General features: G+C 36.6%; 1 protein-coding gene across 15 annotated transcripts in view; it reads right to left on the bottom strand.

Annotated features, from left to right (window-relative positions):
* The window catches only part of DLG1 (discs, large homolog 1 (Drosophila)), a 134751-nt gene that overhangs the window by 57887 nt on the left and 59022 nt on the right, over nucleotides 1–17842 (bottom strand). For 11 of the 15 annotated variants that reach the window (XM_014945881.1, XM_014945876.1, XM_014945878.1 and 8 more), the window contains 2 exons: nucleotides 6768–6866; nucleotides 2869–2922 (listed from right to left, as the gene is read on the bottom strand). In XM_014945881.1, coding sequence (XP_014801367.1) covers nucleotides 2869–2922; nucleotides 6768–6866 — 153 coding nt within the window. The remainder of the gene's footprint in view (nucleotides 1–2868; nucleotides 2923–6767; nucleotides 6867–17842) is intronic. The other 4 variants (XM_014945877.1, XM_014945886.1, XM_014945885.1 and 1 more) reach the window with 1 other exon arrangement.

Genomic DNA, 17842 nt, shown 5'->3' with positions numbered 1-17842 from the left:
GTAACATTAAGATTTCTTTTTCAATTACTAAGATATCTTGAAATTCAAATTCTTTCCTCCACAGATACCTACAACAGCATATACAACATGCAGCTACAGGCAATTCCCTATTTTCAAACCTTTCAGGATGAAAGATAAGAAATAACATTTATGCTATTATTTTACAAAGTATCATGTCTATTCTTAAGATATTCTGTATCTGATATTCTTTTGTACTCTTATAACATACTATTCAAGATGCACATATGCATAGAAGAAAGCATTTTAAAATCTGTACAATTTTCTAAGAAAGCATTAAAAAGGGACTTTAATTCACCCAAACAAAATTAAGATCACATCTACCTAATTTGTTTATAATATGTTTATTTAAGATGTTTAAAAGGTCCAAAAGCTGGAGATACCACAACTTTCATAGGTTGTCTAATATCAAGCTCATTTATCCCTCACTACGGTTTTTCCTCAATCTGTAGTTATATTTCCCGTTAAAACAACAGAACCCATGTACATTCCAGACATAACAGATTATTATCTTTCTCTTTGCATAGTACCTCAAAAATCGTATGTCCTTAGTAGTTTGTGCAGTGGAAAAGATATAGTGGGTTTAACACATGATATTTCTCCCTCAAAAAGGGAAGAGGTCTTGACCTTCTGAATACATGAAACTGTATCTGTTACTACACCAACACAAAAGACCCCACTGTGATCAAGAAGTTTATATGTTGGCTTAGTCCTTGAGCTATTATCTACAAGAATGACAATATGTGCTAACTGAACCAGCCAGCTAGTATTACAGTACCTGGGAAATGGTTCATGGTAACTGATCACTATGGGGCCTTTTTTTTTTTTTTAAATAAATAACAAGAGCCATCAATCATTTCCCAATTCATTATCATTAGGCAAAACAAAACCAATCCTAATATATTTAAGCAGTCTCTTGTTTATTTCCATGTGCAAAACTCTAATCCAATTTTAAAATATCATCCAGATAAACAGGAGCAAATAAAACCTCCATCATTTATATCTTTTGCTTAAGCTCAGTTCTATAGTCTTCTTTTTTTTTTTTTAACTTACCTTTGAATTGATTTTATCTAACAAAACAATCATTAGCAGACAAGAGGAAGGATACATCAAATGATAAATATCACTGTCCTTTTCTACCTTTTGCAAGTTTTAAAGTGATATCAGATGCACAAAGCCACAAGCTTTATTTGCAAGGGCTTCCCCTGGATGAAGACGTTCGATACAAATGCTGTAATTATGTCACAGCAATCTTCTTTGAATCTGAAAACTTTAGTACAGCCAAAAGGCTCTAATCAAATTCTGCTGTACTGAAGTTAATTTCTCTGGTATGGTTAATCTTTTCATGTGCCACAAATTTGAGTTGTGTTTTTACTTCCTTAGGCTTTTACAAATAATAATAATTTAAAAAAAAAAAATGTTTCTTGGTGGTTTTTGCCCAACCCAGTTTAAGTTCTAAGAGGGAGTACTTCCCTCAGCAGCTTTATGATCCAGATAACAAGAGCTGTGTTCTTGACCATTTGTTCCTAGATGATTTTCTATATTTATAGTTTGCTTTTTATTTCTTTCAATAGAAAAAGGTTTGTTAGTTAATTTTTTTGTAGATTCATGATACACTTACCTCAAGTATGATTTTACATTACTTATCACTTAAGAATTCAATTACCTAATTGGGAACCTTGAAGGATAAGCTCCAATGCTTACGAAGTAGCTTAGATTACAGAGGGTTATGGGCTTGTTTGCTTTACATTCACCGCAAACTAATAATTTAGCTTATAATTTTGAATGCCAGTTTGTTCTATTAATGCTATTTCCTCTTCCTATTTCTACTGTCTACTGTCCTCCAACGTACCTCTATCAGATGGGGCCTCCTAAAACATTAATACATATTTAATAATTACTTTTCTTTTGGTTTAGTTGGTGTGTGCAGGAAGACACCTCACCTTCCGTATGCTTTTCTAAACCATCACTCAGTAAGAGCCACAACTGCAGGCTACTGCTGTGATCTTTTAGTCAGAAGCCTCATTAATGCACTTGAGGCTCGTTTTTGAGCCAATTATGTCACTGTACTAATCTTTTGTCTTCTGCTTAAACTGTTAATTCACACTTTTGTCTGCACAGAGCTATTACAGTTCCTTTCTAGTAAAGTTGATAACTTATGAATGCTTTTGCTAATAGCAGTACCTAGAATAAACACAAAAGAAAGAAATCAGTACTGCCATTAACACTGTACAGAAAAACAAGCAGCCAGTGGGATATTAGTAACTGTAGGAGGAGGATGCAGACCTGAAACCTATGCCAAACTAACTTACATTCCAAAGTCTCTGAAGTGGTCTCTATCTGCCAGTGGTGTTCATAGCACAAAACACACACTGCCAAATGCAAATTTTAGCCTCCGCATAACTACACTTATTACCTTAATGTTTCAAACAGAACAAATGCACTTTTATGAATGTTCAGAGCACTAAAATCTTAAGTGTAGCCACTGCATTAAGAAGTGCTTTTATAAGAAGTGCAACGGAAATGGGACATTAAATATTGAAGCATCTGCCTGCACAGTTGAAGAAACAGATTGTTCTCTGAAGTTCCAGAGGTTCAGTGTTCAAACAACTGTGTTTTGTGGTGTCACACACTGGTACTCACACAGAACCCTCCACCTGCAATATACAATGGTTTGGGTTTTTTTCCACGAAACAGCTATTTAAGGACTTCAAATAACCATCAAGACAGCTGAGGAAATCATGCACCAGAGAGATGAAATAGGCTTTATTAATCATTAACAACAGACCTACACAACTACATACAGAAAACATTATTGGAAGATATAATTGAAAGCAAATGTAGGCTTACGTATGTTGGAGTCTCCAAAGAATCTGTATTCACCAGCACTGGAGGGGGATTTGCCTTTAAAAAAAACAATAAAAAAAATTATACAGCATAAGAGAAAATAATGCTAACGACAGTTATACAACATTTAATTTGCTGTGTTTCTCAACATCTCACCTTCAGAATCTCAAAAATGCACCTTTTGAAAGACTTGTTTCTACTCTGAACACAAAGTGCTTTCATGGCACAAAATCACACTCTTCCAAAACTCTAAGTTCATACTTTATATACAACTTCTGCAATTTATTATCTTATTTTTCAAAAGAAAAACAGAATCATGCTATCATTTGACACGTCAGCTACCCTAGTAATTACCCTAGTAATTTGTGATACAACATCCAGAAGGTTCTTTACCAGCCCGTATCTTAAAACAAAATTTTTGTGCATCTGATTCCTCTTTCTTCCAAGAAAAATAAAAAAAAGTGTGCAGACATATCCCAGATGTCTCCATTTGGATGTCTCCAAATACTGCTGGTGTATTAACTTCCCTGGGACATACAAACTCAATGGCACAAAACAATCTGCTTACTGCTTTAATGAAGCTAAGATTTTTTATATGTATAAAAATCCGCTGTCTTTAAGATTTTCTCTTTTTTGAATGATTGTTTTGAAGAAAATCTCTTATGTATGTGTGGTAATAAATTTAGGGACAGTTTAACAGGCAGCAATAGAAGCTAGTATTAAACTCATTCAAAGATAAGCTTAAGATCTACAAAACCATGACAATTAAATTAGCCTACTCATATACTGCATTTTAGTTTCATTACCATGACAACAACATACTTCTGAAGAATTCAGGATTTTTAAAAGCCTCTAAAAACTAGGAAGTAAGCAATGACTCAGAAGTTTCTTACAAAAGATGGAAATGAATAATCTACCATCACTAGACAAGAGTCATCAATGTGTTTTCAGGTTGCTGTCAGAAATTAGGCCGGTAACATTTAATAAGTATTAAAATCAAGTGGTATCTATGCATGTTAACAGAGAAGCTATTTTTAAAAAAGGAAACAAAAAGGATGACACTTGTGACTGTCAAGATGCCATCAAACACCTTTTTCACCCAGCAATTCTCTCAGTAGAAGCATGGGTGTACTTTATGCAGCACAGAAATCAAATACTAGTTACTAGTGTCATGATAACTATTTCTGCCAAAACAATGCTCTCTCTCACAACCATTTGCTGCCATTAAGTTACACTCCAATTTCCGCTTCTTATTCAAATGCAAGTCCTATATTAAAAATACCAAGCAATTCAATTATGCATCACTATCCCTGTAACAGCTTCACAATTAACACAATTAAGAAAAACAAAACAATACACTGCATTAAGAAGAACTTGACTGTATATGAGGCATTAGGAGTCTAATCTCCACTGGATCTACAAGAGACGAGCATACATCATTTCTTTTAGATCTGCGTATCACCTATGAAAAGATTTTTAATTTATAAATAGAAAAGAAAACAAGGATTAACTTTAAAAGTTCAGTCACATTCTTTATGTTTCATTCAATTTGGGAATTTACTTTTATTTAATATTACGATTCTGCAATATTCAAGTATATTCAACAAAAGGAGTGCCAGTGATAGCTGGTTTCCCATGGATCTTTTTCTTGAGGCTGACAAGCGTTCTTCTTTTAATGTCTTAAAAATAATCTTCTTTTAATTGTCTTAAAAAAAAGAGGAGGGAAACTAAAAGCAAATTGGTATTAGGTATTAGTAGGGGAGTTTTCTATGTGAACAGTATGTTTGAGACACAAAGTAGCCAACAGATACAAAACACCTTCTGAAAGTTAAGTGATTGTTCCTAACACTCCTGCATTTATCTCAATTCAGCATCAAGAAGCAATAATTTACCATCATTTCCAAGCAGGAAGGAGAAAAGCTTTGTGCCAGGCATTCCAAAGGTACCCTGGACACTGCCAAAGACACAGGGCAACATCTATCTCAAAGCATCAAATGCTTCTGGAAGGAAGACCTGGTATTTCAGTCTGTTACACAAGAGCTCTCCAAATTACCTAACACTTTCAAGCTTCTGTGCCAGGGCTTGTTCAAATATTTAAGAGCCATTTGACAAGTTTGTTTACAAGCAGACTAAGGACTTGCCTAAGGGATAAAGTGACTAACAAAACACAGAGATGTATCTATTGCACAAAAATGCGTCTGCCAAATCCAAAGGTGATTATAACTTTCTGTGGTATTTTCTAATTGCTTAGAATCACAAACGATGCAGAATTATACAGCTAACTCCTGCAGACATTTAAACACACTCAAGAGGCAAAAGCAGAGACCACTCCATTCTTACTCTTCTGCTTGTAAACCCGCATCAGTGGACGTTAGCACTGCCACAGCAATGGCAGTCAAAGGAAATATAATATATATACATATAGCACTAATAATTTTACTTAAAATTAAGTTTAGCCTAATGGCAATTCCCTGAAAGTAAATGCTACTGGAAACTCTGCTACCTTTATCCACCAAGGCTGAGAGCAGCACTCCACTGCCTGCACTGCTCTGTCTGCTCAAACCCTGCCGGGGGCAGAGTCCCTCTGGAAGGGGGGAATAGTTCTGAAATGAATCAAGTCTCTGGTCTGCCTGGACAGAAGAGTACAGATGAGAGACTCATGTAAACTCACATCCACTAGAAATTGCACTATAAACCCACCAACTGTAAGAATTTTTGATAATTATTGGATTATGTAAAATTTAACAATGTAGCAGAGATTAAAAAAAATATCACCACCTATTGCAGGTTTAGCTGCGTAGCTTGAAAGCAGATCTTAATGAAAAATACTGACCTGTATACTACAAAAATATCCCAGTAATATTCTGGATAGCTTAATTCCCTTTTAAAGGTAATAAATATCTGTCATCAAACCACTCTAAAGAGTGATCCATCTTTTCAGAAGGTGTGCACCCATAAATTGAGATTTGTGCACTGAAAGTTACAGTAGAGTTACAAAAAATAAAAGCAGAATGCCATTCAACATACAAAAATATAACTGCTACCTATCCTAAATTATTCCATAGCTTGTCACACTGTGGTCATGTATTCCAAGTTATATGCAAGATATTAGCATTAACTCGTGTTTACTGCTTTCACTTGTCTTGACAGGGTTTATTTCTCTTGTGCATTGACATTATGTGAGCTAAAGGATGAAGGTCCAGAGGGAAGCACATTCTGTGAGTCAAACAGGTTAGGAACAGTGGGTAAAAAACCCTTTTATATTCTAAACATTATGTGAGCTAAAGGATGAAGGTCCAGAAGGGAAGCACATTCTGTGAGTCAAACACGTTAGGAACAGTGGGGTAAAAAACCCTTTTGTATTTTAAATGCCCCCAAGCACAACAATACCAACAAATGACTGGAGAAAAGAAGAAATGTCATGCAAGCACTGTCGATGAAAGACATATATTAAGTATTTGTATATGTGATGACACAACATTTTTCTATTAGTAAATAAATCAAGCAATAACACTTTAGTAAGGGTGAAATGGCTCTAAAATTATTATATAAATTATATATACAAAATACCCTGTTGCTTCAGTAAGGGTGAAATGGCTCTAAAATTATTATGTGAAAACACAAAATATCCTGTTGCTTATTTCCATTCTTTTGGGGTTTCTTTCTTTAGCTATTTCACAACTAATATACTTACATATGAAAATATAGATAATTTAAATGGACTAAAACATGCTATGAATCAAACAAAAATTAAGATGAAGCTCTGTTGTATTAATAATTCAGCTATTTTACAGTTCATCCCAAACCTGTGCGTAAGAGTACCAAAACATGAATTTAAACAAACCAATGAAATAAACAGAATAAATAAAAGTTGAACAAATTTAACAAAAAAGAATAAAAACCTGTGGTATGGTGGATGGGATGACAGTGGTCTCGGCAGGGACTGGTGGGACAGGGATCACAGGGACAATGGGAGGAGAGGAAGGAACAGCTTCTGTGGGCTAAAAATCACCAACAAAATGTCAAAAATAATGAAAACTAGAAAAACATTTTAAAACAAACAAGATTCAAATTTAGCAGCTAAAAAAAAAATTAAAAAATTCTGAAACAGCATATGGCTTTGGAGGCTACAACCACAACTGAAGACAACCTACCACCTCCAACCCCTCTAACCGTGCTGCAATACGGCAGCACATCCCCAGCAACACGTTGACGTCAGAGAAGCCAGAGCAGTAAGACACATCCACGTTGCTTGCTCATACCAGGTCACTCACCTCACAGGGCTACAGGGTTTTGGGGTCCAACAGAAAACCTGTTCACATCAATGGACAGACTCAGGCTTTTTGTGGACTGGTTTCACAACAGAAGCCTTTCCCCATTATACAACAGTGTGCAAAAGTAGGGACTTTTGCCAAAAAACAGTGGCTAAATTGATAGCACTGACCAAAGTTAATATATTTTTTTGATAACGGGGAAAAAACAGAAGTATATTAAGGTTGCTAAACTACAAAGAAAAAATTGAAGAAAACGTTGTAGTCTACTGGGTGGAACCTGGAACAGATTCCCTCTGCCCCTCAAAGATCTTCATACAGGTTTACCACACCCCTTCAGAAAAGCAGAATTTTGGTCTTAGGAATTTTCATAAAAATAATAACCAGGAAAGCTACTGACACTTAAGCTGCAAAGGAACAAGATTACAAATAGCATTTTGAGCAAAACATTGACTCAAATCATTTTGAGATGTTAACATACTGGTTGTCAACAAGCTGTCAGCAACGTAAACTACTGGCAACTATCATCAAAATTACAAGCTGAACAGCAGATCAAAGCTCTTGCAACTTCGCTGTTCCAAGACATTCTTGTAATCTTTAAATATAATGAAGCATAACGACAAAATACTAAATCCTGAAAATGAACCAAAAACCCAGAACATAAAAGTATTAAACATTTTAAAAGTTTGAGATATATTAAAACACTGACATACACCAATAGCACACACCATATTAAAGATTAAAAGCAAATGTTAAAGAAACCTGGAGCAGCCCAAGAGTAGCAACCCTTATTAAATGTACATATGGTATTTCTAGAAATTTTTTTCAGCTCAAAAGTCAATTACCCAGAATGAACAGCTAGTGAAAAACGTTGCAGTTATTGATTTAAGAACAAGAATACCTTTGATAACTTGAAAGGTTATTAATTATGTCATTTAGATATCCTTACATGTGTGGACGTCAGCACAATCTTTTAAGTGCTAAAAACAGGGAGTGGGGAAAAATTGAAATTGGTCAAGAAAAACGGTAATACGCATTTTGCAAAGGATGCAGGAAATGCAACAAACCTCCAGTTACTGGAATAATGATGCAACCTTTAGAGGACAGATTAAATTTAATAGCTTGAGTGATCACTCAGCCCTACATATGCAAAAAATAAGCCACCCCCTTCAAGTCTGCTTTGTTCCAAAGTAAGCAGCTTCCCATGTATGCATGCAGTAAAAAAAATTCCGTTAACCAAAATTTCAGATATACACATGTTACATATCAAAACATAACATAATGTTAAGGCTGACAAGATGACCGTCAGCCGGTCAGAACAGTCCCAGCTTTATCATTATAACTCCTGTAATACGAGAAGGTTAAAAACAAATCAAAGTTATTCTTAGATACTGACCACACTCCCCTGCCCTTTGACTTTACAAAATAACTGACAGACTCAGTTCATTTCCTTATGGGCCAAACAATCTGCATCCCTCTCTGCACCAAATGCCAGCTTTATTTTCCTGCTTCCTTTTCGCAATTCTTAACTCCCCTCTCTCTCTGGGCTTCTCATTCGCAAACACTTCAAGAACCCTCCCAACCAGTTCCAATTTTTATCATTATTTCAAAACTGATATTGTTCAAAGTCTTTTAATTCTTTCAGGTTCCAGTCTAATAAGCCACCACTACTGCCATTGCATTTTCCCTTTGTACTGATAGTTTAATGTCCACTAACTCTTATAAGCCACTCCCTGACTCCAAGCATCCTGTTGAGTCTCCTCCAGCAAAATGTGGGTGACAAAAGAGGAGACAAGAGACAAGACCACTCTGAAGGATGTGCAAATCTAAGTGAAGGTAAGACTGTCTTCACTAAAACATTTCATGAAATGCGGTTATGTAGGCACTAAGGCTACCACAGGGAAGGACAATGCAAGAAATTCAAAGATTCCTAACCATCACTGCAAGAAAACCTGGAACATTGCTATAAGAGAAGAATGATGATTTTATTTTAGTATGTTTTATCAGTCTGAAAATTATTATATGATACAGGTATCTGTGAGAGCAGCTGAACAGGCTCCAATAGCTCGGAGTACCGCTTCCCAGGAATTTTCAACAAACATTAGTAACTTTTAGGAATTCTCCTAATTAATACACTGAAGTATTCTGAAAAACAAAAACTTTTCCTCAAGGTAACTTTAAATAATTACGTCTCCAACTACAACCTTTAGTAATTCCGGTTTAAATGGATGCAAACTTATTTAAACTACAAAGACAGCAACAGGCCAATTAAAAACCTTGTTTTGATTATATATGAAGTATAGCACAAAAGTCAGATAGTCTATTATATATATGAATGCATGACTGAGTGAAACAATAACTCACTAACAGTCAGCCTAAATAGATGTGCTAACACCTACAATGAAAAGCGATTCTGTTAAAACAGTACAATAAATCTCGAGTAATTCTTTTTTAAAGTATAAGGATAGACTTTGTAATATTTCTAAAATTAAATTTCTATTTTTGTGTAATTGGTACGTTTAGAAAAGTTAAGATAATATTTTTAAGTGACCAGTTAAAAGGAGTACCTCCAAATATAACACCAAGTCCAGATGTTGTTAAAAAGGAAGAGCAGACCCATTTTCTCATGTTTAACCAACACACACAACACCTGTGAGGAAACTCCAACTAATCTGAAATTATCAAGGCACCATACACATCCCGAAGCAGATAACTGAACCACCAAATTTCATAATGCTGCCGTTTGCCATATAGTAAAAGACATATTTTGGAGGACAAAAATCAAGCAAACCAGACCTTCCTCAATTTCAAGACATTACTCTAAAAACCTACACTGTGTACAGTGCAACAGTCTTAACAGGAAAACACCGAACAGAAGTATTTCTCTGCCAGCGCATCTTCAATTATTAACTACTTGGATTTTAAGTGATAAAATACAAAAGGAAATTAAGTAACATTAAGTCTCTGGAAATAGCAAAGATAAAGCTATGGAAAGAAAAAGTTACATACTTTCTACAGCTTGCACCAAAACCACACATGTATAAATACCTAGTGCAATACATACCTTCTCTAAAGAGCAATTAGAACACGAGCCATCAGACACCCAACCACTAGCAGCAGCTTTTACTTTTGCTGTGCTTTTTGTAGGACTCTTTTTTACACTGTCACGTAGGTTTATAAATTTTCCTCTGTGTTTGGAAGACACTGGCAACGTGGATGAACTAAAAGATGTATGAATGCTCAGTGCCCGCTGCGGGTGCCGGAAAGGCTGCTTTGGCTGCATGTGAAGATTTTGATGTATTTCCATTCTTGGGCTCCTTGTTAAATCAGTCAGCTTGAGCCTTCCCAGTTCACCATCATCTGTAGCACCACAGTACTTGTAGTTGTGACAGTGCGTAGTCATGAAACTAGCAACACAAGCAGTCCTTTTTGCCAATAAAAACGGAGGGAAAATCAACAAAAATATTGCTTCCTTAGAAAATTCAAAATATGATTGCTTTCTAGATTATGGTCACAGGAAGAAAAATGAAATGCTGTTTTAGCCAGCAGTGCATGTTGTGCACTCTCTCGCTCTATTTAAAGAGCACCATTGAACCACCACACGACTGTCAATTTGCTGGGCATAAATAATCAATGCAACGCACAAATTATTGAATAGATGGCAAAAATCATCTGACTTTATTAAAAAGAAGCTACAAAAGGTTATTTTCTTTCTTCCATAAGCTCCTACTATCCCTAAACTTTGTTATATTTTACCACTTCAAAACTTCTCCAAGGTTTAAATCTAGAAAATTTTAAAATACATCAATTCCTCTGCTTTTCTGAACACTTTAGATGGGAGCTGAAAACTAGTGAATTTGAATAAGTTTATGACTAAAAGTATATGAATTGTGTATGGACAGATACATTGTACAAGATTTCAACATTAAACTTCCATCTAAGAAAAAAAAAATTGTTCAGACAGTAACAAGAATTACTTTGGTTTAATAATCTTAAGAGTTGCATTTCCATGAAATACAGCAGCACTGTGAGACCACAATTTTAAGGTGCACACTGTTTAAATTAAAAGCTAAAAAAAAAATAAAGACCTTTAAACGAACCTGAGTTCTTTATTATTTTATTCATTCATGGATGCATGATTTCTATATTACATTTTTACCCCACTTTTGCTCTAAAACAACTCCTACACCCCTCCAGCTAAATAGACACCCCTCTATTCCTGGCCTCACAGAAGGAAGAAGTAGGCCCAAGTCTTTTCGACAGCGGACACGCAACCAGCATTTGCACAGCTCTGGAGCAGCCACAGCACACACCATCTGCCTCTTGCCCCACAGGCCTGTTCTAGGAACATGCTGTGAATCTGAATATCTGGCCCTGGGTACGATAAGAATGAAGGACACCAGCCCATAGGAAATAAAGCTCGGTTAGGTCAGTTGTTCTGTATTTGGATAAAATGGAGAGATTTCGTCAGTTCACAGCATTAAAACATGGTATTCTCCGTCCCACTGTACACTTTCCTACAGCAAATCTGAATATTTAATTAACATGAGTCAGCATAATTTTTACACGCCGAATGAAAACCTAGAAATACAAACCTAAGTAGAAACATTTTCAGTTATTTATATCACGGATATTAAGAGATAAATAGGAACTGACAGATGCTCCTCTAATCACCGAGAGCTGCCATGTCTCATCTACCCAGAATGGATGTAATCAAGAGCCGCGTAACATATCATTAATGCAATATTTATAAATGCAGAGACAGAACAGTTTCTGGCCAGTGACAGGAAGCTGGAAATGTGCTGGTCATAGAAACACTCACAGACTTGTGCATGTATGTGCTAGGTACATCTTCTGCCTTTGGAGAATCAGGGAGCTGGAGGACTGTGCCCCACTAGTACACGTGGGCAGAGGCACCCTGGTTGTTCTCTTCTGGACAACTCAAGAATCTCTAGAATTTGTTACTGAGGGGCAAAGGGAAAGAGGAAGATAAGCACGTTGTGAATGTTCAAAACAAACACATCACAACAAACTTTTTCTCCTTTGAGAAATTGCCACAAATGCATTAATACTGAGCAACTCTGAGGCACGTTCCCCAACCTGCAGGATTACGCGGATGGAGCCTGGTCTTGGGTAGAAGCCTCTGTATCATTATCCTTTTTGGAAACAGTGTCGCAAATGGCTGCTTTTGGAGACCACAAAAAAAGCTTTTTTTCCAGAGATGCTATCAAGACTTTGTGAGGTTTAGCAGGCTGCATCCATACCACACATTTTACTTGTGTATCAGTACTCACTTATTTTCTACACAGCATGACACTGTCCAATTACCAACATGTAAAAAGAAACAATTTGGGGGTATAAGGTTTTTCTCTTGTGTACCTAATAAATCCTGAAATACATGATCCAGATTCAAAAAGAACATCTTATTCCTGGAGGCATCAACTTTGTTGAAAATGTGTAGACTAAGAAGCCTCTTGATTAAAAAGAGAATCAGCCTTGAAGCACGCCATGCGAGAAAATGAGGGCAAGGGGAGGAGATGCTGGATAACATGTTCTTGGAAACCCATTTGTCTAGCTTCCTGTATTTTCCAAACAAGAAAGAGGAAAACACAAGGCAAAAGACGAAACAAAGAAATTCACATCCCGCCAGTAAGCTTTCAGACACGCTGACTTCAGTAGCACAAGAATGAAGATGATGTAGCAGACAACTGGTAACAACACAAGTCTTTTTTCTGGAAGTCCTTGTGCCTTTGGTCCCTGAGATGGTATCAGTAAGATATCAAAAATTAAAAGAAAACAAAAACCTGAAGATACGTGTAGTTTCAAGAGTGATAGTCCAAGCATCAAGACACAGCCAAGGAAGAGGAGGAACAGGTAGAACACCTAACTCAGCCAGGGCTGCACGGTGTGCCAGGGCAATCTCCAGAAAAAAAGCTTAGACTGCTTGGAAATTCAGTGCTATGCAAGTATGGAAAGTGAATATAGCACCTTGGTCAAAAAACATGGGAAGAAGAGGAAAGCAATATATAATCAAAGTGTAGTAAGGCTTATCTAGAACAATCATGGTTTAAACAAAATGAAAACAGACAATAGAAAAAAAAAAACCAAGGAAAAAAGAATATAGAGAAGACAAGATGAATGATTTGAAAAGAGATTAATCAGACATTTAAGAGTCAGAGGGATCATTCTCCTAAAGTACATTCACACGTTTGAGGTAAGGCAGAGCCTGCCTCGCAGTCGTACTCGTAGAAAAAGATCTGGCAAAGCAGTGGGGACATTTGCATAATTCAAAGCAAGAAAAAGCAGTTCTGTATCTAAAGCTGCACAGGTTTGGCAAATCGTCTTTTGACTGCAGAAAGCCTGAACTCTCAAGTGCTCTCTGCAGACCATATTAATTACTAACATGAACTGCTCCACTCTAATATCAAGTGATCAAAGTGATTTTTCATAACCAGAGGGGGGTCAGGATCAGGTTGTGCTTTCGTATTACACATAAACTCTCAACAATTTGTTGCTAACACAAAGCTGAATCATCAATATTTCATTCTTTTAAATTACTACATTGAATGCGCAGTGCATACTTCTTTGCAGCCAGGAATATTTTTACAAGTAGTGTTTCTTCAAGAATCCTTTTCTTCCATATTGTATAACACCCATTCAATAGCTGGATAACAGCAATACCCACGGAAAGGGAAAATCATACTAATATTTGACCAGCATTGTCTACTGCAAAGGTCTTTTTCAAAGCTTCAATAACCAACTTTACTTCAAAAAGCAATTCTAACAGCTGGGAGAATCCTCCCAAAATAATTTTATACTTCACCCCTTCCGTTGCCTTCAAGCAGATACCACAAAATCAGCAACTTTAGTTTATATGACTTGAGTGATGAAAACAGGCCCACATTCATTACATCTTCTTGAAAGTTCGCTTCCAAAGCGAACAAAACTTTGTAAGTGGTAGGAAGAAACAATTTTGACTCAATAAAGAGTGACAAAGCTGTAGACAAATGGCATATTTTCTTGCTAGGGATGGATATATAATTTAAGGTCTGGCAGTGTAGTTCTGTATCTTTTCTCTGAACTACATCCTAGAATGCCACAGGACATTTCACCAGTGAAGGCTGCTATTTTAAGAACTTTGCATCCATCTTCATCAAAATCACAAGAGCCAATAGTCATCTAAACACATCTTCAGGGACTTATAGGCTGTTTGGTAGGGTCTGACGGTGGTAAGAATAAAGCACAACTACCATCCATCCTCAGTCATAACCCATAGTAACTGTACACTGTCCAGAGCATCTAAATCTGAGCACACAGCCAGCACTAACACTGATGCACCATCTCTGCCATATTCCTACCCTAAATCAGTGTCATCCTGTGGCCTGGGCACGTCTTTAGTACCACAGTCAGTGATTCGAGTTGTTAAGCAATATGTTTAAGATAAACATATTTTTCCTGAGCATATTTCTCCAAGACTTGAAACAAAATGTAGCATCAAGAGAATCTCGAAAAAAAACCATACCACAAGTATCTCCCTACTGCCCAAACAAAGTTTCACAGAAATGAAATACAACATTATCCAGTTTCACAAGAGCAAAAAACACGTAGAACTGTCTGAACATAAGCATTCAAGTATTGACTGGAAATTCCAAACAATGTTCATATCTCACAACAGCATATAACACATTCAGACATGCTAATATGCTGCATGTATCTGAATTTTGAGAACTGCAAAGACACAAGATTCAATCCTACCCAGGCGTGAGTACCACCATCATTGATAAGGTAGTCTAGAGGGTAAAATGTGATGAACACAGAGGATGGGAAGCAGAACCACTATAAAGAGTACCATTAATACAAGTATGACTCAAGATTTTCCCTCTCTACAGGTTTGTTAGTTCTTTCATGTAAGAAAGGTTCTCTTTTATCAACAGACCATTACTTCGCTTTAAATATGCACTTTCCACCCAATGAACTCTAACTCACTTGTCCAACCTGCTCAGCATGTTAGTTCAGTACCTCTCCAAGTTTTGATACAGATACCATATCTGACTATTTCATACACAGTGGCTAAAAACCTTTAAAATACATGCACTTTTTCATCTTTTTCATCTTTCTAACCACTCATTCTTCGTGACTGCATTTGTACACATCATGGGGGTGGGGATGATGTTCAGATTCTCCTATCCCAGTCAGCATACTCCATACTGTTTTCAACAATAAATTGAATTACCACAAACAAAACCTTAAAAGAGATTGGCTAGGGTAATTGACAAGCTTGATTATGATGAGCTCAACCCATGGGTGGTTGCAATTAAGCCTATCATTCCGTACTGACAGAAGAATGAAGATCTTTTGGCTTCAGATTTGGGTTTCTGACACTCCCCTACTCCTTCAAGGGTTCTCCCTGCTCCTTACCATGATGGAGCGAAGACTGATTCCCATGGTCTCCTAAGAATGAAGGAATAAAAATACCTAAAACTCTACACCTGGATATTATCCAGGTATCTCCAAGGAGAGTTTGGACAGAAAGCACAGAAACTAAGCTGCTGAGCCTGAAGCCTGTCAGGGTGTGTCTACATGAAGATGGGTATGTCAGCACATGATGGTTTTCCTGAGAGATTTTGAGGACAGACAAGCCATCTTGTCTGTACCATCAGTTACAGGTAAGTACTGTAACAAAGATACAAAAGTTTTTTCTGGATCCCAGAAATGAAGAGTTTTATGCACCCAGCCCTTGTAGATTAAAAGAGCTAGTCTGAAGGCCTGTGACTTCACTTTAGGTCTCACTTCTTTCAGAGTAAACCATGGCTTTTGAAAAATCACATCTATGAAAGCACTCTGTTTTAAAGACACAGAGCTAGCATGCTAGAAATGACTAAACTGTAGGGGTTATGGTGGTTTGGTTGTTTGGGTTTTTTTTCAACTCAGTCAACAAATTGATTCTCTAACCTAGTTTCCTCCTCAAACCCCACAGCATTTTACAATGAACTCACATGAACTTAAAACTCTGAACTTAAAACATAAATAAATAGCTTTGAAAAGGAAAAGCAGTGACAGCAGAATATCAGTAAAATCACAGATGGTGACGATGATCTGAACCGATTTAGAGACAAATAAGCAATTTATTTACTGTCAATTCTTTATTGCAATCTTCATCTACAAAAACAATCTAGTGAGGAACAATTTGCACCATGATTAGCCAAGCAGAAGTAAAGCAGCAGAGGCAGTGACAGAAAGACTCTTACTCACTGAGGCCCAGTAAGCATTTTTTAGTGAAGAAAAAAAAGAATGCTATAACAGTAAGCAGTAATATAGGATAAGACAGACTGTCCAGGAGTTTGTGGGATAAAGTTCTACTGTGAAGCAAAAGTAGAGCTTTGTGTAAGAGACAAATGGACACCCAACAAAGCAGAGATGAGGAACCTGGAACTACAAAACTATCCCTGGGGCTCTTACACAGCATCCAGCGGTCAGTTGACGAGTAACACTTTTGGGTGCTAAGAACCTCATGCAAATACGAACAATAATCTCAAAAACCAACCTCTTCTCTGTCAGGATCTAAAAATGGACCCTTGTAGACTTGACTTAATATCACAGAAAATTTCTCATACAAAGGAGACCACCACTGTCCACTTCTTATGTCTGGCATAAAGATGTACTTACCTCAAACTAATTTGTCCTACCTAATCTCTCAGGGATTGCTTAGATGAATCCCAGCCATATTCCAAATCCAAAATATACAAAAGGTACACAACGTTAATATCAGTTTTAATAGAAGTAATTTGTGACTTTTGTTTTTCAAAGACTAAATGGAATATCTAGCTCTGAACCCTATGCAGCAGGTTAGTCATCTGTATTCACCAAGCAACCCAGCACTAAGCTCAAAACAGAATTACAAGGCTCCTCATTTAGGTTCATAAGTGCCATTGAGAACGAATTTAATGCATTTAATTTGCAACTTAAAGCGCGGCCTGGAAAGCTTCATTTAAATAACATCAGCCTTAAGAATAGTAGATTTCATTATAATGCTAAAGAGTCCACAAAGAAGCCCAACCAGGGTTTCAGCATCAGAAAGAGACCAGGCAAAGAGAAAATGTGTTGTAAGACTTTATTATAGAAAAATAATGGCAGCTCTAGGGTGTCAATATTTTAGTTTTGAAATTCACAGCAGAAAGGGCATGCTGTGGTATGAAACTGATATGTGACAGACTTTGTTCACTCCTGAGAATGCTATTAAATCAAAATACGCCAATAAGAGTCGGTTACTGTTTACATGCTTTAATAGATAGTACACTTCTTATAAACTCTCAAAACACATAATTTCCAATCAATCCCGAGTTATTCAGGGAATAATTAAATCCTCCTCATGGTCATTTTGTTCTTTATAATTCATTCAAATAGCAAAGATGACCTCTCTGTCTATCTCCGATAGTAGGAAGTGATCTCTCAACACTAGAAATGCATCAGTTAACTCTGCAAGCTATCCCACTGCTCTGCTCCAAAACTTTTTTGGTTGGGGATTTTTATTTTTTGAGTAAATCTGTAAGAAGCAGTATTCATAAAACACGAAAGTGATACACTTTAACCTCATCTTACCTAAAGCATAATCTGTTTTTCCTTTAGCATAAGAAATATTCAGATTCACTTACTTATAACACCCCATCACCCTGGAAGTACTGAAGGAGTAATGAAGTGAGCTGAAG

The sequence above is a fragment of the Calidris pugnax genome, unplaced genomic scaffold (genome assembly GCF_001431845.1).
Source record: "Calidris pugnax isolate Ruff unplaced genomic scaffold, ASM143184v1 scaffold111, whole genome shotgun sequence".
Taxonomy (NCBI): domain Eukaryota; kingdom Metazoa; phylum Chordata; class Aves; order Charadriiformes; family Scolopacidae; genus Calidris; species Calidris pugnax.
This window is presented reverse-complemented; position numbering and strand designations above follow the sequence as displayed.